This window comes from Hyperoodon ampullatus, assembly GCF_949752795.1.
Source record: "Hyperoodon ampullatus genome assembly, chromosome: 2".
Lineage (NCBI taxonomy): Eukaryota > Metazoa > Chordata > Mammalia > Artiodactyla > Ziphiidae > Hyperoodon > Hyperoodon ampullatus.
The window spans coordinates 13662449-13686569 of record NC_136915.1 but is presented as its reverse complement, the minus strand read 5'-3'; the positions used below and the strand labels follow the sequence as shown (position 1 = coordinate 13686569).

The 24121-nt window shown below is 58.3% G+C and overlaps 2 protein-coding genes across 5 annotated transcripts in view; one reads left to right on the top strand and one right to left on the bottom strand.

The window, feature by feature from the left end:
- Window positions 1–2853: 2853 nt before the first annotated feature.
- MFAP2 (microfibril associated protein 2) lies at window positions 2854–8786 on the top strand. Of its 3 annotated transcripts, none has more exons than XM_079697089.1 (10): window positions 2854–2871; window positions 3299–3376; window positions 5136–5213; window positions 6262–6348; window positions 6537–6563; window positions 6674–6760; window positions 6885–6929; window positions 7664–7751; window positions 7962–8035; window positions 8284–8786. In XM_079697089.1, the coding sequence occupies exons 3-10, from the start codon at window positions 5177–5179 to the stop codon at window positions 8385–8387; spliced, it is 549 nt and encodes a 182-aa protein (XP_079553215.1). In that variant the 5' UTR covers window positions 2854–2871; window positions 3299–3376; window positions 5136–5176; the 3' UTR covers window positions 8388–8786. The 3 variants fall into 3 exon arrangements, with proteins under 3 accessions (XP_079553215.1, XP_079553214.1, XP_079553216.1); XM_079697088.1 differs by having other exon boundaries at window positions 6259–6348; XM_079697090.1 differs by lacking the exons at window positions 2854–2871; window positions 3299–3376 and having other exon boundaries at window positions 5076–5213.
- Window positions 8787–10370: 1584 nt separating this feature from the next.
- The window catches only part of CROCC (ciliary rootlet coiled-coil, rootletin), a gene marked incomplete at its 5' end in the record, with an annotated part of 47318 nt that continues 33567 nt past the window's right edge, over window positions 10371–24121 (bottom strand). For both annotated transcript variants that reach the window (XM_079697978.1, XM_079697979.1), the window contains 11 exons: window positions 10371–10599; window positions 11429–11605; window positions 12307–12438; window positions 12645–12845; window positions 13170–13319; window positions 13749–13973; window positions 14627–14842; window positions 16271–16434; window positions 16725–16845; window positions 16956–17125; window positions 22823–23195. In XM_079697978.1, coding sequence (XP_079554104.1) covers window positions 10513–10599; window positions 11429–11605; window positions 12307–12438; window positions 12645–12845; window positions 13170–13319; window positions 13749–13973; window positions 14627–14842; window positions 16271–16434; window positions 16725–16845; window positions 16956–17125; window positions 22823–23195 — 2016 coding nt within the window. In that variant the 3' untranslated portion in view covers window positions 10371–10512. The remainder of the gene's footprint in view (window positions 10600–11428; window positions 11606–12306; window positions 12439–12644; window positions 12846–13169; window positions 13320–13748; window positions 13974–14626; window positions 14843–16270; window positions 16435–16724; window positions 16846–16955; window positions 17126–22822; window positions 23196–24121) is intronic.

The window sequence follows — 24121 nt, the reverse complement described above, 5'->3', positions numbered from 1 at the left end:
AACCCGGGCCTGTGGCAGTGAAAACACTGAGTCTTAACCACTGGACTGCCAGGGAATTCCCAGTCCCCCTTTTACAGATATGGAAACTGAGGCTTAGAGGTCACGCAGGTAGAGCTGGGACCAGATTGCTTTGACTCCAGAGTCCACACTCTTAACCGTCCTACCCTCCTGCAGGGGCAGGAGAGAATGGGCTTGACTCAAGACAAGTGCCAGCACCTACAAGGCATTTAACTGGGGCAGTTCCCTGCTTTCCCCACCTCCCGCATCCTGGGATACATTTATGGTCCAGTTCTTCCCTCAGATGCAATCCAGGCTCTGAGTCCACGTTTCCCAGCCAGAACCACGTGCGCCATCCCCCGGGGAAGGGTGGGTGCTTCTGACCTCATCCCACCAGTGGGACCCTCGCCAAGCCCTGCTCTGGAGATGCAGCTCCGTCATCTGGTCCATCTGTGCTGGGCAGGGGACAACAGGAAAGAAAAGCCCCCGCCAACCTCATTACTGGAAGCCCTAGCACCACCTCCAGCCCACGCTCGTAGGAGCTCAGCGAATGTTGAATCAAACTGAGGACAAGGATGGGGGGCGTGAAGAGGTAACCTGTGACACCAGGCGCATCCACAGACCCTCTGCACTGGGCACTGAGTCATCAGACAGCAATGGTTCAGGGTGGCAGATGCTGTTCAAAGGGAGGTTGGAGGACGCGGTGAGGCCTGGGTTTGAATCCCACCTCTACCCCTAGCTGATTATTCGTGCATTTGTTGGGCAGTCATGTGCCAGGCACAAGGGCTACAGCAGTGAACAAAAAACATGACCTCTGCCTGGGTGCAGCTTATAACGTGGTATGAGAGGCGAGCGGGGAAGGAGCCGATCTCCGAGAGCACTGGGAGAAGAGTCCCCACAGCTGCTGCTCCCTCCCCGGATAGCTGCCACCTGTGCTTGGGTCCTTAGAGCCAGAGGAGTGGGTAGAAGCAGCAGAGGATCTGGGAGCCAGGACACTAGAGGTGGCAGCTTTGGGGCTTCAGTTTCCCCTTTTTGTCAAGCGTAGGGGACAGCAGTTCTGCCAGGCGGTTTCCTCTCCTACACTAGTGGGATTGCATCTGGCAGCAGTGAAGGGCTAAGGAAGGGCAGAGAGGGCCGGGCTGGCCCCCGGGGCCCATAGTGCTCCAAGTGACCAAAATCCCTGCTATTCTGCCATAGACACTGGAGCGGGGAGGGGGGCGGGGTGGCAGATAGTTATTCATTCACCCATTCACTCGACAGACCAGCACTGGGGAACAAACGATGCACGGGACATGGTCAGTCCCTGCCTAACAGGATTCAGTGTCTAAGGGACAAGCAGCCCAAGGGGAGGCCAGGAGACCTGAAGGTGAGGGCCTGAATCAAGGGGCATCTTGATCCCCCTCCCAGCCTGAGCCCCCCGCCCCAGGCCTAGATTCCCGTGACCAGGCAGGACAGCCCCAGGGGCAGGAGACCAGCAACCCCACACCCGGCCAGCCTCCCAGGAGAATCCACATTCATTTATTCATTCCACAAATGTTTACTGAACAGCTGCTCTGGGCCTGGCACTGTGCCTAGTGAGCAAAAACTGAGGATGAGCAAAAGCAGACCTTGTCCCTGTCTTCACGTGGCTGACAGGCTCATCGGGGAGAGGGGCGGGATTCACATGGTCACAGACATAGGGCAACAGCTGTGACCGGTAAAGCAGAAGATGCTTAAGAGCTCTAACAGGGAGAAAGGGAAGCCGCCTCTGAGGAAGGGAGGGGTTTGGTCTATAATCTGAAGGAGGAAAGCCTCACCGGTGTTCCAGAAGGAAGAAACATCTTGAGCAAAGGCCCGGTGGCCGGTGGAGGAAGGGAGGGGTTTAATGAGAATCAGCCAAAAAGCCATTGAGGCTTTGGGGAGACCCGGCAGAGGGAATGAGGAGGCAGAGCTAGGCTGTGATGAAAGGTAGGGTCTGGGGGCCCCGGGGGAGTTCAGCCGTGTTCCCGGGTACCTTGGGAAACCAGTGAAAGGCTTTAGGTAGAAGCCTCCCTGCCCCCCACCCTGTCCGAGGTGAGTGGGTGAGGGCAGGGCCTGTCTGGGGAGGCCTAGATTGGAGGTATTACAGAGTCAGAATTAGTGGTGGGAGCTGGATTGGCTGCAGGGGTCGAGCGCAGGGGAGTTACAGTTACCGGTAAAGGGGAGGACAGCGGGCTCATTCCCTGCATGGGAACACCTTCAAGGGCCAGGTCTGGGGAAGGTTGGGATGTTGTGAATTTGGACTTAGATCCTGTTGAATTGGATGTGCCTTGGGGACATTCCTACGGCCAGGCCCGGTAGCCTGTAGCCTGTGGTTTCAAAGAAATGCTGGTTATGGAAGGCAGCTGTGGCCAGGAGCTGGCTAGGGAGACCCGGAAGGCACAACCAGAGAGGCAGAAGGAAAAGCAGGCCAGGAAGTGTGTCCTGGAAGCTGGGAGAAGCCAAAAGGGAGGGCAAGGCTACTCCTCGCTGAGCGGCGGTGGGCGAATCATCTTTTTGAGCCTCCTCTGTAAAATGGGGGCAGCACGCCCACTTCACCCATCTCACCACTTTGCGCTCCAGCTGTGATGAGGCCGCGAGGAGAAAGCATTTTGCACAGCGGAAAGTGCTGAACAGACGTGAGGCTGGCTCCGCGGGCGCCTCCTCCCCGCGGGGCTGCCCCCGGAAGAGGGTTGAAGACCCGAGGTCGCGGCGTGGCGGCCCCGGCGGCGGCGGCGGCGCTCGCGTTAGGACCCAGCGGATCCAAGCTGGAGGGCGGGCGCCGGCCCCGTCGGGGGCCCGGAGGGGGGTTCGGAGCGGGCAAAGGGGCGGCTCCGGCGGGCGGACTCGGAGCGGGCCGCGGAGTGACCCGGCCAGGTAGGCGCGGGCCTGGCATCCAGACCGGGCCGGGGGCGCGAGGGGGGACTGGGTCGTGGGCCGCGACGTCGGAGGGCCCCCAAATACTGAGGGTGCGGGGCTCTGCGGGTCCCCGATCCTGGGGGCGGTTTCCCTTTCGGGATCCCTGAGTCCGGGACCGTCTGAGCAGATGCTAAGAGGGCACTTGGAAAGTTTGGGGTCGTTTGGAGGGGAAGACGCGAGTTGGGAAGGGAGGGTAGCCCGATTTGGGGGGCGTCGGGGATGGGGCGGCTTTTGTTCTCCCTGGGAGGTTGGAATGCGGCGGCTGGGGTGTGGGTGTCCGGCGGGAGCGGCGGGGACAGAGACGCGGAGAGACAAAGAGAGATCAGAGACCGAGAGAGCGCGAGGGAACGCGCCCGAGCAAGTTTCCGTGGTTGATTGTTCCCAGCTGTGCGGCGCTGCAACATCTGGTTTCCTCCAGCCGGACCCCAGCCCGGCCTCTGGAGCAGACAGAGCCTCCAGCAGAGTGAGTCAGTGAGCGTGGGGGCAGGGGGCCCGGAGGAGGCCCCGCTAGTGCCCCTCCTCACCAGGCACAGAGGGTAGGGGGCGTCCCAGCCGCGGAAGGGGCCAGGGTCCGGGCCTCCCGACACCCAAACAGTCTGTCGTCTAGATGTGCTTGGAGGTGTGGTCCCCTGGAGGGACCCGCTTCTGCCACAGGGACTCTCTTCTTTACAGCCCAGCCCTCCTTCCCCCAATAAGCCTGGGCCTGGGTGCTCAACCTCCGAGGGGAGGAAAAACTCCTTGCAGGGGGCTGAGAGGCCTAGGAGGGGCTTTGGGGACCGACAGAACCCCCCGCCCCCCAACCAACCTCCCCAGCTCGGGGCCTTCTCCTGAGTGGTGACAGCTCCAGCTAGCCTGCCTGCCACCAGCCCGGGGGGCAAGTAAGGGACAGTGAGGCCTTGTGGGGAGCTCCAGGCCTTTCAGTCCCCCACCAAGAAGAGGCCAAGGGTGCTCAGAATGGGGATGTGGGAGCCAGATGTCCCCGGCCTGTGGGGCAGCTTGAGTCACAGGTCTCGCCTCCGCCACCCCACCTCATCCCCACCCATCCCATCGAGTGCAGTTAGGGTTGAGGAGGGAGTGAGAGGCTGAATGTATGAGACAGGCAGCGGGTCACGAAAGCGTCGGGACTGGGCAGAGGGAGGGAAAGATGCCCAGGTTTCTGCCCTTCCCTCGCCCTCTCCCGCGACTCCCTGGGTGAGGCACGGTGGGGCAAAGTTAGGTTTCCATTCAGCTATCCAGAAGAACTCCTTCTGTTGTGGCAGGGCGGGGGTCCTGCAGATGGGTGAGCCCGGGGACTCTCTCCCAGCCCTCCTAGCAGAAGGCTGACAGCCTTGGGGCTGCCCCGCACTGAGCTGGGACTGGACAAGAGGACCTGTAGATTCTGCCAAGTCCACTGTGGGGTCAAAGACTGGAGGCTGGACTCAGCCAGGAGCTCTTGAACTTCAAGAGCCCAGTGAAAGCTAAGAACCACGGCCCTCTCCCCAAAAAACTATACACATAACACTTGTCATACAATGTCAGGTAGGGGGACATCACGGTCCCCTTCAGCGCTACCCTCTGGGATCTGGAGAGGCGCTTTTCAGACTCCACCCTAAGTGCTTCCTGCTGCAGCAGACAAGTAGACCTCAGTCTCAGTCTCGTGAGTGTGCGATGAAGTCAGCCAGGTCTTGGGAGGCCTGGAAGCCTGGCAGGAGAGGAGTCTTCTACGGGTGGGAACCCTGCCCAGGCCTGGCTGTCCCAGGGGCCCCCGAGGCCCAGGCACACATGTGGTTTCCTGCTGAGTCTGGGCGGCGATGTTGGCTGGGCAGGGTTGGAGTCCCGAGGATGGGCCTGGGGTCAGGATCAGTGCATTAGACACCTGGGGAAGTGCTGAACCAGAGGGTGGACCTGGGTGTGGCAAGGAGAGCAGGGGCAGGGCTGATAGAGGATTAGAAATGTCCATTTAGTGAGCAGGGCAGGGTAGGGTCTGTTTGTCAAGATCAGCTCTGGAGCCAGGTTGGAGGCCAAGTCCCTCGGGACCTGAACACCCAGTGGGCCATCAGGGACAGAGGATGTCCCTCCAAAGTAGTCCCCTCCCCCTGGGCCCAGACTTCATGACCCTCCACCTGCCTGGCTTCTGTTCCAAATCCCTCCTTCTCCAGGCTGAATTTCGGGGGAGCAGAAGTGGGCTCTGCAGCCCTGGGGTAGTGGCCCGGGATGCAGCTTGCCCCCTCCTCCTCCTCCAGCTGTCCCCTGACACCGGTCCAGCCCGCCTCGTTGTGTAACCATGAGAGCTGCCTACCTCTTCCTGCTGTTCCTGCCTGGTAAGTGGCACCTAGGTGGGTGGGGCTCCCTTTAGGTGGGTGGGAGTGGGGTTTGTAGGGGGAGGGAGCTGGCAGTAAGCTTTTGTCGTGTCCTATGGCCAGAACTCAGCTCCATCGCTCCCAGGGCCGTCTACCTCTTGGGCCACAGACTGGGCTGGCAACCCCTCCCAAAGACTAGAGGCATCTCCTGGGCCCCTCCTCAACCCTCCACAGCAGCAGACTGGCAGGATTCTGGAGAGTGGGCCCAGACACCAGGATCCACATTTTTCTTCTTACTTACTGACCCTCCCAGGAGCTGAGGTGCAGGAATGGAGGCCCCTAAGGCAGGGAGTCTGAAGGCCTGGGTTCTAGACCCCTTTGGGGCCCAACTAACCTATACAATCTTGACCTTGGAGAAGTCCCTGTTAGTCAAAATGAGGAGTTAGCAATGGGGACCCCAAAGGCCCTGCCAGGTCTAACATTCATTAATTTAACAGATATTTGTGGAGCTCCTACTTTGTGCCAGGCACTGGGCTAGGCCCTGGGAATACAGTGATGAACCAGGCAGACAGACCCCCGCCCTCATGGTGTTGTCTGCCAGTCTAGGGAAGGGAGATGTGATAAGTGTCAGATTATGTTGAGTGCTATGATGGAAATAAACAGGAGAATGAGATGGAGAGTGTGGGTGGGCCAGCGAGGGCCTCTTAGCAGAGCTGAAATTTCCGTTGAGACTTGAAGGAGGAGAAGCGAATCAGGATGACAGGCCCAGGGAGAGTCAAGTGCAAAGGCCTTGGGGCAGGCAGGAGCATGCTAAGTTCCAGGAACAGCCAAGCGGCCAGCATGGGGGAGAGGAGCGGGATATGACCCGTGAGGCGACACAGGACCAGTGTGTATAAGGGCCTTTATGGTAAGGAAGGCGTTTGCCTCCTATGGGTCTAGAGTCTGTTGAGGATCTTAGGGCCTTACAGGCCTGCCCTAGGGACCTCTACCTACCCTCCCCAGAAGGGCTTTGGGGCCTCTGCTGTCCTTCCCTGCTGGACGTCCCCTCAGCTTTGCCTCCCCACAGCAGGCCTGCTGGCTCAGGGCCAGTACGACCTGGATCCGCTGCCTCCGTTCCCAGACCACGTCCAGTACACCCACTATAGCGACCAGATCGGTAAGCGCCTTGTCCGCCCCCAGGCCTCCCCCCAAGCCCTGCTGCCTGGATCTGCATGGCTCAGCCAGGGATCGGTGGGGGCGTGGTAGGGTGATGGGAATCTCGGGGTATGGTCCCTGGCTCAGTTGTGACCTGGGGCTGGGGGCTCGCCTGACCCCCACCAATTCCACATTCATCTTTATTTTCAGACAACCCGGACTACTATGATTATCAAGGTAAAGGGCTGAGGGCAGGATAGGATGGGCAGGCAGCTGGGTGGGGAGTCCATAGAGACCTGCGGGCGGTGGGAGTAGGGAGCAGACCCTTTCATCATCTCTCGTTGCAGAGGTGACTCCTCGGCCCCCGGAGGAGCAGTTTCAGTTCCAGTCCCAGCAGCAAGTCCAACAGGAAGTCATCCCAGCTCCCACCTTAGGTAGGCCACCGGCTCCAGCCAGCCCCGGAGTGGGGAGGTCTGTCCGGGGCTGGGAGAGGTGACCTCACCCTGCCCTGAAGAGACCCGTCCCAGTGATCTCTGCCTGCCTCTCCCCCCACACCAGAACCAGGAACTGTAGAGACGGAGCCCACGGAGCCTGGGCCTCTGGGTAAGAACCTTCCTGACAACTGGAGGGACAGAGGCATGGCCCCGGAAGTTAGGGTGCAGTGGGGTGCGGCATTGGGAGGACAGAGACAGCCAGGCCTTTTGCTCTCGCTGGGGTAGATGATGGGGTGAGGGGCTTGCAGAGGTGCCCCTGCTTTAGGCTGGCAACTCCAGGGCCCCCCCGAGGCAGCTCTGGAAGATCCCCCTGCCCCCTGGGCCCAGCTGGAGGCCGAGTTGGCTGCAGCCTCAGGAGGGGCCTCCACTCCCAGACACTGGGGCGGGGCGGGAGCACGCGGCGGCGGCAGGAGAGGCGAGGATGGGGCAGGAAGCCCAGGCCGGCTCAGCGGGCCTCCCCTGGCCAAGAGCCCGAGCGCCAGCCTGTGTGTGAGGGACCCTGTCTCACAGCTCAGCGTGTGTGTGCGCGGACCTCCTGTGAGGCTGCTGTGGACTTCTGTGACTGTGTGCGGATATAGATTTTTGTTTCAATATATGCTTCCAAGCGTGGTTGTGAATTTGTATATGTATAAATATACTGGATAAACCTGGGCAGCCTTGCAAGGTCCAACAGTGCTCGTGTGTGCGTGTGTTGGTGTGTGCACGCAGGTCTAGGCTGGGCCTGAGGGTGCAGGGGTCCCTAGGCCCTGAGAGCCAGTCTCCCATGGGTGTGGTTGGGGGCTGCCACCCAGCTCTAAGCCCCCAGCTGCAGCGCGCCCAAGTCTGATCCCACCTGTCACTCAGACTGCCGCGAGGAGCAGTACCCGTGTACCCGCCTCTACTCCATACACAAGCCCTGCAAACAGTGTCTCAACGAGGTCTGCTTCTACAGGTGAGCGCAGGCCGGGACTGGGGGGACAGGGGTGGCAGCGGGGAGAGGAGGGCCACAGCTCCAGCCAGCAACGTGGGAGTGGGGAAAGCTAGTGAATCCCAAGGCTGAGCTCAACTCTGGTTAAGCCCAGGCCTAGGGGCTGGGTCTCAGGCTCTCCCGTGGGGCGGGATGAGGATGGGGCTGACCTTTCCCCTCCCCCGTCCCCCTCAGCCTCCGCCGTGTGTATGTCATCAACAAGGAAATCTGTGTCCGCACGGTCTGTGCCCACGAGGAGCTCCTGCGAGGTAGGAAGGCCTCCACCCTCCTCTTCCCCCTGCCCCCGTGCCCGCTCATCATCCATCCACGCGTCCACCCATCTGATGTTTATTAAACACGTGTTCAATCCAGGGCCACTTCCGGGGAATCCTGAGCTCCCCTCGCGGCTGCTTTTTAATCCTCAGAACACCCCCCATCACCACGGTTGGGGAGGGGGTAGCAGTGCCCATCACCTAGCCGCACCCTGACCCCCACTCCTTCCTGCCACCCCCAACAGCTGACCTGTGTCGTGACAAGTTCTCCAAATGTGGCGTGATGGCCAGCAGCGGCCTGTGCCAATCTGTGGCAGCCTCCTGTGCCAGGAGCTGCGGGGGCTGCTAGGGTGGAACTGGCAGCCCGATCCCTGGACCCTCCTCGGATCTGGGGCCCTCAGGCTCTGCCTGACCTGGTGCTTTTCTCCCCAGCCAGACGTTCCTTTTATCCCGTAAAAAGTTAGTGGCTGCGGCGCCGGGGGTTGCCTCAGGCCCTTCCCCCAGCCTGTGGCCACCTTGGGGCACAAAGGGGGCTCCTCAGTGTCCAGTCTCCGCCCTCAGGTGGGGGACATCCCAGGCCTCTGGGCCCCTGATGTGCCTTCTCCATCCCTCTGAGGACAGTCCCCCACTCCAGCCCCACCCCCAAGGTAGGCTATGACCCTCCTCACCCCAGCTGGTCTGCTTGGATTTCCTACAGCCCCTGGGCATAGACCACCTTTGTTTTATACAAAATTAAAAACAGGTTTTTACAAAAGATTCAGAGTCACTTTTTCGGTCGAGGGCACGGAGGAGATGGCCAGGTGCCTCAACACTGAATGTCCTCACTGAGAGGCTACCCGGCCCCTTCGGTAGAAGGGCAGGTTCAGGTGACCTGTGGCCCTGCCTCTGCCCCTCAGCCACCCGCTTCAGCTCTGACCTGCCCAGAAGGATGGGCCATGACAACTGCCCCCCGCCCCCAGGGTGGGTGGGCGGGTGGGGTGTGCGTGTGTGTTTTGCAAATATAGCTTCCTCATTGTCAGGGCTGCTTGGTGAGTCTGTGAGTGCCCCATCACCAGAGAAGGGTGCAAGGCAAGATGAGAGGCCGCCCATGTGGAAGCGTATAGGGTGGAAGGCAGGAGGTCAAGGTTGGTGGACTCTGATATCAAGGGCTTTGGCAGGAGGGAAGGCTGGTGCAGTTCAGAGGGCAGAAACAGGGCAAGCTGTTACAACACCTCCCTCTGACCAGCATATGGAGGCCAGGCTCTGTCTGAAGGCTCAGCACACAGGCCTATTTAACCCTCCAACCAGGCCTATGTGGTGGGTACAGTTAATATTCGCATCTTACAGACAGGGAAACTAAGCCTAGATTATGTAAGCCACCCAAGGGTCCACAGTGGTGAGTGGCAGGGCTGGGGCGGAACCTGACTCCACTGGACTCCATGAGCTGAATGGAATTTCTCCTTGGAAACACTGACTGAGCATCTTCTGTGTGTACTTCCTCATAACCACCCTGGGAGGCAGGTTCCCATTTTACAGAGGAGCAAACTGAGGCTCTGACAGGTTAAGAGGCTTTGCCCAGGATCACCCAGCGGAGCCAAGGCAAGACCCCACGTCCACTCCCAGGCCTGCACTTGTTTACCACACCGCCTGGAATGCCTGTTACTGTCCAGAGGGCGGGCCCTGTCCTGAGGAGGAGCCAGAGAAAAGGGCAGAAAGCTTCAGCTGGAAAGAGTCGAGCTGCATAGGTCGGGTCCCATCCCAAACCTCAACAGCTCCGTCTGTTAAATGGGGTGGGCGGCCCAGGACCCTGGAGGCCTCCCCATCCTGACATCCTGTGAGGTTGGTAAGTTCCTTACCTTTCGTCACAGGCCTTTCAAAAGCTGCCTCCATCTCCCTGAGCACCCACTAGGGGACCCCATCCCTCTGGCCCCAGGGCCCTCCTGTCCCCGCTCCTGTCTCCCAGGTGGAGAAGGCACATTAATAGTAAAGGGACACATCTGTACAAACCTTTTTTTTAAAAATGGGGTCGTCTTGTTACAAAAAACACAACAGTTCTGAACAGTTAACATTGTAAAAAGGTACAAAAATACAGGGACTCTGAACTCTGAGGAATTTCCTGACAAATACTCTGAACTAAGGCAAAGAGATCTCTGCGAAGCCAGAGAAGGTCCCCTGCCCCAGGCCTGGACATCCCTTCTCTTTCCTGTGAACCTGTGCTCCAGGGTCGGCCACAGACAAGGGGTGGGGGTGGGGGGTCTCTCCAACCCCTGGCTTTGGCTCAGCCACTCAGGGAGGACCTCAAACTGGTCCTGGGGGACCTCATACGGGCTCATCCTGGGGGAGGGGGGCCGGACCGAGTGCGGAGCCCACAGAGGGTGGTTGGCTCTGACGAGGCTGGGAGGGCGCTGCCGGGTCTGGCCTGGTGCCGGAGTCCCCCCTCCCCTGTCCCGCCCCGGCCACGGGGCTGCTCTCCAGGATGCCAGCCAGCAAGGTGCTCACTTCTCTGGGGGGCCGGAGGAGGGGGAGAAAGAAGCTGAGCCCCTTCGAAGCTCCTGCTGCAACTGTCCCTTCAGTGTGGACACCTGGAGAAGAAAGAGGAGGTAGGGCCAGCCCAGGACCCCAGCCTGGTTTCAGAGAAAGCGGGGTGGGGGGGGTGTGACTGATGGAAGGACACCAGAAGGGACCCAGTGCTGCCTGTTTCAGAAAAACCAGGTGTCATTAAGAGCCACAGTATTTCCTCCCCTTCTCATTTTGCTCCGTGGAGCAGTGGGGTGTCTCCGGACTGCTCGGCCTCTCTTTGGGGGCCACCCATCCCCACTCTCACCACTAGGCCAGGCCTGGCGCTAGCTGGACTCCAGGGGTGGACCTGTGACCCAGGCCTGGCCTACCAAAGCAGCCTTGCCCTGCAGACATGATCAGGGCAGAGATGGTCACGAGGGGGCCTGTGAGCTCAGCTGGCCAGTGAGGCTCATCCTTGGGACTTTTGCTGTTGCTCTCAGGGAAAAGGGCCCCTCTCTCCTCTGGGATCATGGGTTGTTAGGATAACCCAAGGCTGGAGCTGCTGAGGCCACCTGTGCCACCCGGGGACACGGCCTGCCCGGGCATGGAGCCGTGGCAAGGGGACTGAGTTCCAATGACATCACTTGAGCCCCCATGTCCAGCCATGGCTGATACCAGCACAGATCCACCCGGACCGTTTCAGTTATGGGCGCCATTGACCGCTTACACCCAAGAGGTTACTGCCAGCCCTCTCCCTGCCGCCACGTCTTCCTCTCCCTCGCCGCCTCCTCCTCCTCCTCCTCCCCCTTCCCCCAGCTCCACACTTCCATCCTGGCCCAGCCTCCTGAAGGGGGAGTCCTGCTGATGCTGCCACCCCCTGGGGAAGGGCCAGAACGCACCAGGCCTGAGTACCTGCTCCTCCAGGCCACGCACCCGCTGCCGGTGGGCCCGCTCCCGCGCCTCCAGGGTGCGCTCCGTCTGCACCTGGGCACTGCGCAGGCGATCCACTTCCTGCTGCAGCTCCAGCTGCTGCACATCCACCTCCAGCCGTGCTGGGCTGTGGTTCTGCTCCAGTGCTGCCACCTGGGCCTGCAGGAGGGACCACGGGTCAGGCCTCTGGCCGTGTGTGTGTGTGTGTGTGTGTGTGTGTGTGCGTGCACGCACACGCGCACATGTGTGTGAAAGGGTGTCAGGCACCTCCCTGGGGTGGGAGCCTGAGGGCCCCTTGGGGCAAAGCAGGGGATGTAGGAGAGACCTTTGTTTTTCTCCCACCCCCCAGCCCTCCTGGCCTGCAAATCCTGGGTCAGGGTACTTAGTGACCCCCCCCGCCTCAGGCACACAAACACACACACAGACATATTCAAACACAGAGACAAGCCCGTATGTTTATACAGATATAGATAGATAGATAAGATAGATAAAAGCAAGCATGTAAAAACCTGTGTTCACACGGATGCATGCATATGTGCAAAAGCCCAATACTCTTACATACATCTACATACAAGAGACCTGTACACCAAGATACAGATATATGCCTAATACTTAGATATGCCACATCCATGCACAAGATTCGTCCTACATGCGCAAGAATACTCTCACATACACTCATAGCTCTTCACGTCCACAACCAACATGAGCACACAGGCGCGTGTGCTGACAGGTCTCTTTCCTCTCCACTCTGGGGAGGACCCCTCCCTCTGGGACCTGGCTCTGGGCGCCCCCCTCCAAGGCTCTGGGCTCGTGGACTGTTGGGGTGGAGTTGGGTCCAGGGCTGGGTGGGCAGACTAGACCTCCAGCAGCTGGATCTGCCTCCGGGCCTCGGCCAGCTCCAGCTCAGCCCCCGTGAGCGTGTGGTCCAGGCGGCCCTTCTCCGCGCTCAGCCGCACCGTGTCCTCGTGACTGCGAAGCTTCTCCCGTTCCACCTAGGTGGGGAGAGAGGGAGGGGGTCAGGGTGCCCGGGGAAGGAGGGAGGTCCCAGGAAGTGGGAGCAGCTCAGAAAGGGGTGTTAGGTTACAGGTAGCAGGGCCCGGGGGACTTGCGGCCCCCACAGCCTGGGGACACGCGGCTGGGACCAACCGGGGCTGGGACCCAGAGGAAGTGAAGGGAGGGCCCTAGGGACACAGCCCACCTTGTCCAGCATCCTCTTGAGGGCCACCTGGTCCTTCTCCAGCCGCAGGGCTGAGCGCTCCACCTCCCGCTTCTCGGCCTCCAGCTGAGCCAGGGCGCGCTGCAGGCTCCCCAGGCGCCCCTGCAGCAGCCGCCGCTCATCCTGCAGCTTCTGGACCGTGTGCAGGGCCTCAGCCTCACCTTCCTGACGTTGCCGCAGCGCCTGCAGCAGAAGCCAGCGAGTCCCTAACCCCTCTGGGCCTCAGGGTGTGCATCGGAAGCTTGGAGATGATGATGCCAGCCTGCCACGCCCACATGCTAGGCAAGGCTATTATGAGGCCCACATCAGGGAATGGTCACCCGAGGCCAGACAGTTCTCTCTGGGCCTCAGTTTCTCCATCTGTATAATGGGGATACGGACTGAGTGAACCATGCTTCCTCACAGGAGGCTGGGCCTAGGTTTGGGATAAGGTGGAGATAGGTGAGAAGGTCCCAACGCCGAGGGCCTCACGGTCCTGGGAACGGAAGGGCCCGCCCTGGCCCTCACCTCCTGCAGCTGTTGCAGCCGGCCCTCGGACTCCGCCCGCTGCAGCTCCAGGTCCGCTAGCTCACCCCGCATGGTCTGCACCTGCTCACTCAGGGAGCTGCTCTGCTTCCTCGCCTCGGATAACGCCTGCCGCGTGGCCTCCAGCCGTTCCTGCAGGACAAGGGCTGATGGTGCCAGGCTGTCCTGGGAGCCCTGAGGCAAGGGGCTCCTCTCTACTTGGTACCTCCAGGCCAGGTTCACAGCCCCTTAAACAGGTAGTCCTCTCACCTGGAGAGTAAGCCAGACAGCAGGCCTGGCCCACAGCCTAGCCACTGACCTGCACAAGGTGGGGAAGCCCTCAGACCCCAGCTCTTCCCTTAGCCTGCCCCTGGGTCCTGCAGCCTGTCCTAGTAGGCTGGATCCCACCTCCCCCCAGAGCCTCCCCTCATTGGCTGATGCTCTTACTGGGCCCACCCCTCCCTCAAAGGCAGCTCTTATTGACCGTCCCAGGGGTCAGCTCTCCTCCAGGGCCCCCAAGCCTGCCTTTGTAGGCTAACTCTCACTGGGCCTGCCCGCAGCCAGACCCTGGAACCCCCATACTTGGAGCACTTGGCGGTCATGTTCACAGGCAGTCAGGGCCTTCTGCATGTGCAGGTTCTTGTCCTGGGTGCTGGTGAGGCTGGCGCTGCTTTGGGTCAGAGCCTCCGTCAGGCCCTGCACCTTGTCCCGCAGGACCCCCTCGCTCTCTTCCACCTTGGCCAGGGCCCCCCTCAGCCGCTCGACCGTCCGCTGCAGAGTCCCCGCCTTCACCTCACTGTCTGCCACCTGGTGGGAAGACAGACAGGATGGTCCAGGTGTGCCTAACCCAAGCCCCTGCCACCTCTCTCTAGGCCTTTCTCACTGATACTCACTGTTCCCATGCGTTCCCACTGTCTCAAGTGACTACAACCTGGGCCTGGTCGCACCGCCAGTTAACTACCCTCCCACAGAGTGCCACCAACCTGGCTGTCCCAGACCCCGTGGTCTTCCGCCTGTTCTCATTCCCCTTTCCTCCCTGTTATGGAGAAGAAAGGGTAACCACCACAACCCTGACATTTTCTGTGTTCTTGACTTAGGCGGGTGACAGCGTAGGACTAGCAGAACTACTGAACATTCCAGCTAGAGCTGAGCTTCCTGGCGGCCAAGGCAAAAAAAGAAAATGAGTGAAATCTATGTCTCTAACTGGTCCCACATGCCTCCTTTGAGTGCAGACTCCGTCAACAAACGGTCCTGAATTCTCATTTTGGCCCTGCCTCTTATTAGCTATGTGATCTTGGGCAATGATGTCACCTCCGTGAGCTTCCATCCACCCATCCGTGAAATGGGGTGATGATAATACCTGCCTCGCAGGGTAGCTGGGAGGATCAAACAGAGTCCCCATAACGCACTTGGCACAGGGCGGGCAGAAGAGGGGCCTGAGGTCGGGGGAGGGGACCCACCTGCCTCTGCAGGGAGTCTACCCGCTCCTGGAGGGCCTGGGCCTGGGCCTCCCGGTCGCTCAGGCCCAGGCGGCTGCGCTGCAGCTCCCCCTCGAGCGAGCGCCGCTGCAGCTCCAGCTTGATGCTGCGGCTCTCAGAGGCATCCAGTACCTCCTTCAGACGCCGCTTGTCGCTCTCCAGCTTCACCTCGTTGGCCTTCATCTTGCTGATCTTCTCCTGTGGGTGAGGCAGGGCTCAGGCCCCAGCTGTGCAGCCCACCCCACGCCTCCCACATCCCTCAGGACCCTTAGGAGAAAGTGGGGTGCAGCCTGGAAGTGGTCACAGACACCACTTGCTGTGTGACCGAGGGCCAGCCCCTGACCCTCTTGGGGCCTCCATCTCCCCACATGCTCACAGGGTGACTTGAGGATCCCAGAGCACTTTCCAGTTTTGCCTAAGTCTCACAGGCTGTGTGATCCAGGCTCATCCCTCCGTCCCCGCTCTCTGGCCCTATTTCACCTCTGTGTGGTCAGGGGACCGGATTGGTCCAGGGATGCCACAACCTGGGTGTTTACAGAGCCCCAGGACGGTGAGGGGGGAAGGTGTAAAAATGCAGATTCCAGGGCTTCCCTGCTCTGCTGCATCACTCTCCAGAGGCGGGCTCAGAGCTGCATGTGGGACCTGAGCTGAGCCGGGCAGGAGCCCTGGGCCCTGCCGGGTTTTAGGGGATGATACTCCTCCCTTCCCCATGCGGGGTCAGCTGGTGAAGGAGACTTGGGGAGTGGGGATAGGGCAGGAAGACAGACAGGGGTCCTTCTCTTCCTGTCACCATCCTAGAGACAGGGCGGGGTAAGGGGGTGATATTACAACAGCGCCCAGGCCTGTCCCGCGTCACCCTGCTCAGAGCCCCAACCCTGCCATGTCTGGGCCCAGCAGCCCCACTCTGGCTCCTGCCCAGCTTTGTTCCTGGCCACCTCCCGCGGCCCCTGTGGCTGGGCCCAAGGCCAGAGCCGGAGCCGCAGACACAACAATCCAGCTCAAGCTCGGCCTGGAGCCAGAGGCCTGGGGTGGGCTGTGGGGACAGGCATGGAGGGCCAGAGGAGGAAACGGGAGGGGGAGGACTCTGTGGCTGCGAGAAGGGCTCAAGGCTTCGGCGGCCTGGACCGTCACCACCAGGGCCTGTGCTTCCTGCCCCAGACACACACACACACACACACACACACACACACGTCTCCCAAACACACATAAAACCCCCAGAACACCAGTGCTGTGGCTATACAGAGATGAAGGAAACAGGTCCCCTGAGCACTGTCTATGTGTTAAGGGTGCACGTGCATCGTCTCTGGGAGAGAGTTATTGTTCTCCCCCTTTTATAGATGAGGAAAGCGAGAATCATGCAGCAGGGCAAGAACTTGAACCCAGGTCTGTGAGCTTCAAACGCCCAGGCTCTTTCTTCTGTAGCCTAATGACCTTATATGGAACAAGATGATGAAATCTGAATGTACTTTTGGAGAAAGTCACGGGCTGGTCACGTCAGTGGGTGCTGGCGGACCCAGGCAGACAGAACAGAGATGCGCACAGGAGGCCTTATAGACGTCCATTCAGGCGCGCACAGATCCCCCGCACCCCGCCGCCCTCTCCCACTGGTTCTCAGCTCCTGCCTACCTGGCTGGCCCGGAGCTCGCTCTCGGTGGCCTGCAGGCCCCTCTCCAGGGCAGCCACCTGGTCCAGCACCGCCCGGCGCTCCCGTTCGCTGTGCCGCGCGCTCTCCTCCTGCAGCGCCAGCTCGGCCTGGGCCCCGCTCAGCTGCCCGTCCATGCTGCGCCGGGCTATGGCCCCCACCCAGCCCCATCAGGCCTGGCCAGGCACACAGCCTGAGACCTGAATCAGGCTCACCCTCCGCCCACTGCAGGGCTTGCCTCTCTGAGCCCTTGGGGGGTCTGTGGGTCTGGACACGGGGTGAGGCTGACCAGGGAGGGGGCCCCAGAGGAGACAGCCCGCTCAGGCCACGGTGGCCAGGGCAGGGATGCAGGAGTGGCTCAGGCCAAGCCCACAGCCTCCCACCTCAGCTGCTAAGGGCACAAGAGAGCAAAGCAAGGACCCAGAGGATTAGACTCACCCTCCGCACTCGCCGCCACAGCCTTCTGCAGCTGCCTTGCCCGTGAGATCGCACTGTCCCTCTCGGCCTCCACCTCAGCCAGCTGGCGACTCAGGGTACTCGTCTGTGCCCGAAGCTCATCCTGCAACCCCAATGTCGGGGGGAAGGGAAGACCTGCTCTGACGACCTGTGGCCCCTCACAGGGCCCTGGGCCACGGGGCTCCCCCTGCAGCCACTCACGCCCCACCTCACCCGTTCTCTCTGGGCGCTCTGCAGCTCCTGCAGGAACTCCCGGAGGGCCCCCCGCACTGCTTCTGGGTCCAGGTCTGGAGATGCCGGGGAGGTGGCAGGTCCTGGGGATGGTGGCTGGGACCCAGGGCTGCATTCCAAGGGCTTGGGGCTGCTGAGCCCTTCCCTACTTCCTAGAGAAGGAGACACGCTCGGGGATGCAGGAGCCACAGGCCTCTCCTGCCTGGTTGGTGCCTGCAGGCTCCCAATGCATCTCACCCATCCCTGCTGAGCCCGGCAGCCCAGTGAGCTCCCCACAGCACAAACTGGGTCCCCTCAGCCTCTTGCTTAACCCTTGACCAGCCCTCCCAACCCTCAGAACCAAGCCCAGCTTCCTTGCCATTACCTGTCGCTCACCCCCACCAGCATCACCCTCTTCCTTGACAAGCTGGCCACTTCACATCACCCACAGCTCCCACGTTCTAGAACATTCCCTCTTACAAAGGCACCAGGGCCTTTGTACCTGCTGTTGTCTTCTCTCTCAATGGCTTCTCTTTGCCTGGCCCATTCCTACGTGTAAAGAACCAGGGGCTTCCCTGGTGATGCAGTGGTTGAGAACCTGCCTGCCAACGCAGGGGACACGGGTTCGAGCCCTGGACCGGGAAGATCCCACGTGCCACGGAACAACTAAGCTCCTGCGCCACAACTACTGAGCCTGCGCTCTAGAGCCTGCAAGCCACAACTATTGAGCCTGAATGCCGCAACTACTGAAGCCCGCGTGCCTAGAGCCCGTGCTCCGCAACGAGAGAAGCCACTGCAATGAGAAGCCCGCACACCACAAGGAAGAGTAGCCCCTGCTCTCTGCAAGTAGAGAAAACCCACGTGCAGCCGCGAAGACCCAATGCAGCCAAAAATTAAATAAGTGAATAAATAAATAAATTTATTAAAAAAAAAAAAAAAAAAAGAACACTCCTCAGAGGCCTCCCTGACCCCAGGCTGGGTTGGGGTGAGCTCATCCCACCCTCGTGGGGGTCCGATGTCTGCCTCTCCCACCCAGACCACAAGCGCATGAGGGCTGCATCCCCTGGGCCCAGTCCAAGGGTGGACACTCCATCCCCTCAACACCTCCCTGTAACGAACGCCTACTATGTGCCAGGCACTGGGCCAATGCTTTCCCTACATTATCTCATTTCATCCTCATAGTAATTCCCTGCGAGGTAAGGACCAACTTCCCCCCTTCACAGGCTGGGCAGGCTCAGAGCAGTTAAGTGATTTGCTTGGTCTCAAAGCTTGGAAGATCCAGAGCTGGGATTTGAACCCAGGTGCCCCTATTTCCCAGCAGAAAAACTTGAACTGTTCTTGGGAGATGACGGGCAGTGACGAGGTGGGAGGGGACAGGGCGGACAGAGACGGAACAGCACCTGGAGGTCAATAATGAGAACTGCAGGACGGGGGTCGGCCTTAGCAGTGACACCCAACCTGCCCCACGGCTCCATCAGCACCCAAAGGACCCAGAGCGGGACGTCTACCCACTGACTCCCTCCCCTCAGAGTGAAGCCGGTACCCTCGTGGCGGCCTGCAAGGACCGCTTGAGCAGGTCTGGTGTCCCACAGCCTCACGTCCCACACCTCTCCACCTTGCTCGCTACACTCCGGCAGCGCTGCGGCCCTTGCTGTTCACAGGACAGGGGTACTGCCACTCAGGACTTCTCCACTTGCCCTCAGTCTCTTCTCCCACCCTTCCCTTCCCCACCTCCTCCTCAGCGGGGCTCTCCCTGCCTCCCACAGGGACACCTTAGCCCCCGTCCTGGCCTTAGCTTCAAAAACAATTTTACTGGGGCTTCCCTGGTGGCGCAGTGGTTGAGAATCATGCCTGCCAATTCAGGAGACATGGGTTCGAGCCCTGGTCTGGGAAGATCCCACATGCCGCGGAGCAATGAAGCCCGTGCACCACAACTACTGAGCCTGCGCTCTAGAGCCCGCGCGCCAGAACTACTGAGCCTGTGCTCCACAGCAAGAGAAGCCACCACAGTGAGAAGCCAGCTCACCACAACAAAGAGTAGCCCCCATTCGCCGCAACTAGAGAAAGCCCGCACACTGCAACAAAGACCCAATGCAGCCAAAAATAAATAAATATATTTTTTTAAAAATTTTACTGTGATAAGATATATATAACAAAATATGCCTTTCTCACCACCTTTAAGTGGCATTAATTATACTCACGCTGTTGTGTGAACATCACCACTGTTTCTAAATCCTTTCCATCACCCCTATTATGGGTTGAATTGCATCTTCTCAAAATTCATATGTTGAAGTCCTAACTGCCATACCCAGAATGTGACCTTATTTGGAGATAGGGTTGTTATGGATGTCATGAGCTAAGACGAGGTCATACTGGAGTAGGGTGGACCCTAATCCAGAATGATCGGTGTCCTTATAAAAAGGGGGAATTGAGACACACACTCAAGGAGAACTCCGTGTGAAGACTGGGGTTATGCTGCCATAAGTCAAGGAACTACCAGAAGCTAGGAAACCTGGAACAAATTCTTCCCTAATGCGTTTAGGGGAAGCATGGCCCTGTAGACACCCTGACCTTGGGCTTCTGGCTCCAGAACCATGAGACATAAATTTCTGTTGTTTAAGCCACTCAGTTTGTGGTACTTTGTTACAGCAGCCTTGGCAGACTAATACAACCCCAAACTCTGTAACCAGTAAGCAATAACTCTTAATTCTCCCGTCCTCACACCCCCAGTAACCTCTAAACTCTGTCTCCATGAATGTCTATTCTAAATATTTCATATAAGTAAAATCATACTATACTTGTCCTTTTGTGAGTAGCTTATTTCGCTTAGCATAACGTTGTCAAAGTTTACCCATGTTGTAACACGTATCAAAATGTCACTCCTGGGCTTCCCTGGTGGTGCAGTGGTTGAGAGTCTGCCTGCCGATGCAGGGGACACGGGTTCATGCCCCGGTCCAGGAAGATCCCACATGCCACGGAGCGGCTGGGTCCGTGAGCCATGGCCGCTGAGCCTGCGCGTCCAGAGCCTGTGCTCCGCAACGGGAGAGGCCACAACAGTGAGAGGCCCGTGTACCGCAAAAAAAAAAAAAAAAAAAAGTCACTCCTTTTCAAGGTTGAATAATAATGGTATTACGTTATCAATTCACCTGCCGACTCACACTTTGGTTGCTTCCATATTTTGGCTACTGTGAATAATGCTCCAACCAACACTGGTGGACAATATCTATTCAAATGCCTATTCTTTTGGGTATATACCTAGGTGTGGAATTGTTGGGTCATACGGTAATTCTTTTTTTTTGGTGGTACGTGGGCCTCTCACTGCTGTGGCCTCTCCCTTTGTGGGGCACAGGCTCCGGACACGCAGGCTCAGCGGCCATGGCTCACGGGTCCAGCCGCTCCGCGGCACGTGGGATCTTCCCCGACCGGGGCACGAACCCACGTCCCCTGCGTTGGCAGGCGCACTCTCAACCACTGAGCCACCAGGGAAGCCCATATGGTAATTCTAAGTTTTAGTTTTTTGAGGAACTGCCAAACTATATTCCAAAGTGGCTGCACCGTTTTACATTCTCACCAGCAATATCCCTTGACTTGTTTTTCCTTACCTATTTTCCAGCTCATACCACCACCCAATACATTCTATATTTAATTTATGTAGCACTTTTATTGTCTGCTACTCCCATACCTAGACCATAAGCCCCATAAAAGCAGAAATGCTTGTCAGTTTTACCACCATCCCCAGTGCTTCAACTGTATTTGGCACATAGTATGTGCTTAATAAATAGCGGAACTGAATGAACGAATGCAATCCTGGGGCTAAATCCGTGGATTTGAAGAGGCAACAACTCAATAGCTCACAGTGAATTTCCCACCGTTCTAAGATTCCACAGGTTCTATTCTAGGCCTTAGGAATCAAGGTGAGATTGGGGTCAGGCCGAGACAAGATGAATGCTCCCTAAAAGGCTGTTTGCACCCGCTGAAACACAGTGCTGATTTTCCCAGAGTCATCCCCTGGGCCTTGGGAGCAGGTGCGGGTGGGAGGATGTCTTCTGAAGAAGTTCCCGGAAGGGGGGCTGGCCTGAGTGTGTATCTTTCTGGGGTAGATATGGGGGTCATAGGTCTGGTATGGAGGGGTGTGGAGCCAGCGACAGGAGAATGAAGAGGATGAGGTGCTGATGGAGAGAGGGCAGGGGTCAATTAGAAAGGTGGAGACTCAAAGACTCAGAGGAGTTAAGGGCATTAAGAAGCAGCACCCTCAGCCACTATGGAAAACAGTATGGAGGGTCCTCAAAAAGCTAAAAATAGAGTTGTCATATGATCCAGCAATCCCACTCCTGGGCACGTATCCAGACAAAAATATAATTCAAAAAGATACATGCACCCCTATGTTCATAGCAGCACATACTCACAATAGCCAAGACATGGAAACAACCTAAATGTCCATCGACAGATGAATGGATAAAGATGTGGTACAGGGACTTCCCTGGTGGCACAGTGGATGAGACTCCACGCTACCAATGCAGGGGGCCCAGGTTCAATCCCTTGTCAGGGAACTAGATCCCACATGCATCCCACAACTAAGAGTTCATATGCCACAACTAAGGAGCCAGCGAGCCGCAACTAAGGAGCCCTGGAGCAACAACTAAGGAGCCCACCTGCTGCAACTAAGGAGCTGGCAAGCCGCAACTAAGGAGCCCACCTGCCACAACTAAGACCCGGTGCAACCAAATAAATAAATAAATAAATAAATATTTTTTTAAAAAAGAAGATGATGTGGTACACACATACAATGAACGACTACTCAGTCATAAAAAAGAACAAAATAATGCCATTTGCAGCAACATGGATGGACCTAGAGATTATCATACTAAGTGAAGTCAGAAAGAGAAAGACAAATACCATATGATAATCACTTAAATGTGGAATCTAAAATATGACACAAATGAACTTTTATGAAACAGAAATAGACACAGACACAGAGAACAGACTTGTGGCTGACAAGGGGAAAGGGGATGGGAGAGGAACTGAGTGGGAGTTTGGGATTAGCAGATGCAAACTATTATGTATAGAACGGATAAACAAGGTCCTACTGTATAGCACAGGGAACTATATTCAATATTCTGTGATAAACCATAATGGAACAGGATATTTTAAACATGTATATACATGTATAACTGAATCACTTTGCAATACAGCAGAAATTACCACATTGTAAATCAACTATATTTCAATGCAAAAAAAAAAAAGCGGCACCCTCTACTCCCTTTAAAAAGAAGCAAGCAACAGGGCTTCCCCGGTGGTTGAGAATCTGCCTGCTAATGCAGGGGACACGGGTTCGAGCCCTGATCCGGGAAGATCCCACATGCCGCGGAGCAACTAGCCCCGTGAGCCACAATTACTGAGCCTGCGCGTCTGGAGCCTGCGCTCCGCAACGAGAGGCCGCGATAGTGAGAGGCCCGCGCACCGCAATGAGGAGTGGCCCCCACTTGCCGCAACTAGAGAAAGCCCCCACACAGAAACGAAGAGCCAACACAGCCATAAATAAATAAAATAAGTAAAAAGAAGCAAGCTACGTTGTGTGCAGATCAGCTTGGGTGAGTGGCAGGACGGAGACTGGGCTCAAGAGGGGCGTGGCCCAGCGAAGGGCCAGAAAGTGACGTAAGGGGGGTGGGGGGCGCAGGTAGGCGGGTCTCAGCAAGGAACTAGCTGAAGGGGCGGGGTTGGAGACTGGTCATCAAAAGAGGGGCGGGGCGGGCCAGGCCGAGGGCGGCCTCGTAGGCGGGCCAGAACTGGACATGGGGTGGGGAGAGTAGGGGCGGAGGTTCTCCGAGGCCCGCCCGCTGACCCTTCCCTTCTCCACCGAGCTCTCTCACCTCCAACAGGCGCGCTCGGGTTAGGAGAGACGGGCGCGGGCCGCGGGCCAGGGCTGGACACACCACCGAGGCCCAGGCCCCGGCGCAGGGCTGAGCGCAGGCCCCCCAGCTGGGCCTCCGCTGCGCGCCGTTGCGTCTCCACGCGGGCCAGCTCGGCCTCCAGGCCTTGAGCCCGGCCCTCGGCCGCGCTCAGTCGCAGCCCCAGCTCCGCAGCCTCGGCCCGGGCGGCCTCCAGCTTCAGTTCCAGGCTGCGGGCATGGTCCAACTGCTGTTTCTGGGCGCTGCGCGCCTCCTCCAGGGAGCCCAGCAGGCCTCGCTCGCGGGTCCGGAACTCGCCCTCTTGCTCCTGCAGCTTCCGCTGGGCTCCCTGGAGCTGGGGTGAGGGGGCAAGGCCGGGAGGTACAGGTCAGCAAGGCCGCCCCTCAACCCGACACCCACCCTCCCAGGCTCAGCCTGGAGCCCACGGGCCCAAAACTGGCTTGCAGAACTCCTGTTTCGTTAATGGTCTCCACCCAGACAGGAGATGCAGGAACATCATGGGAGTATGGAAGGAAACAATTAGAATTTGTTTACCTCTTCCTTCTGTGTATATGCCTTGCAGTGTACACAGTTTATTAGTAATAAGCTAACAACTAATGCTTACATAGATAGGAATTATTAGTGCCAGGCACTAAGTACTTTCCCCTCAAAAAAATCAACTCTAGGGCTTCCCTGGTGGCGCAGTCGTTGGGAATCCGCCTGCCAGTGCGGGCGACACGGGTTCGATCCCTGATCTGGGAGGATCCCACATGCCGCGGAGCAACGAAGCCCATGAGCCACGGCTGCTGAGGCCCACGTGCCTAGAGCCTGTGCTCCGCAACGGGAGAGGCCACCGCAGTGAGAAGCCTGTGCACCGCAACGAGAGTGGCCCCTGCTCGCCACAACTGGAGGAAGCCCGTGTGCAGCAACGGAGACCCAACACAGCCAAAAATAAATAAAAATAAAATAAATTTATATTAAAAAAATCAACTCTAATTACCACTATAAATCATCTCCATTTTACAGATGAGGAAACTGAGCACAGGGCAGTTATGCAACTTGCTGGAGGCCACACAGCTAGTAAACTGAGAGCTAGGATTCAAAGCCAGGCACCCTGGCTCCAGAGCCTTTTCTCTTAACCACTAGGCCACACTGCCTCTCGGTACACATAATTTATCAATAAATCACACTATGAGGGGAGGTACTAAAAAATTATTTACCAGTGAAGTGCATGGTCACACACACACATACCCCTCTGGTTCAGAGAATGAGTCAACCTCT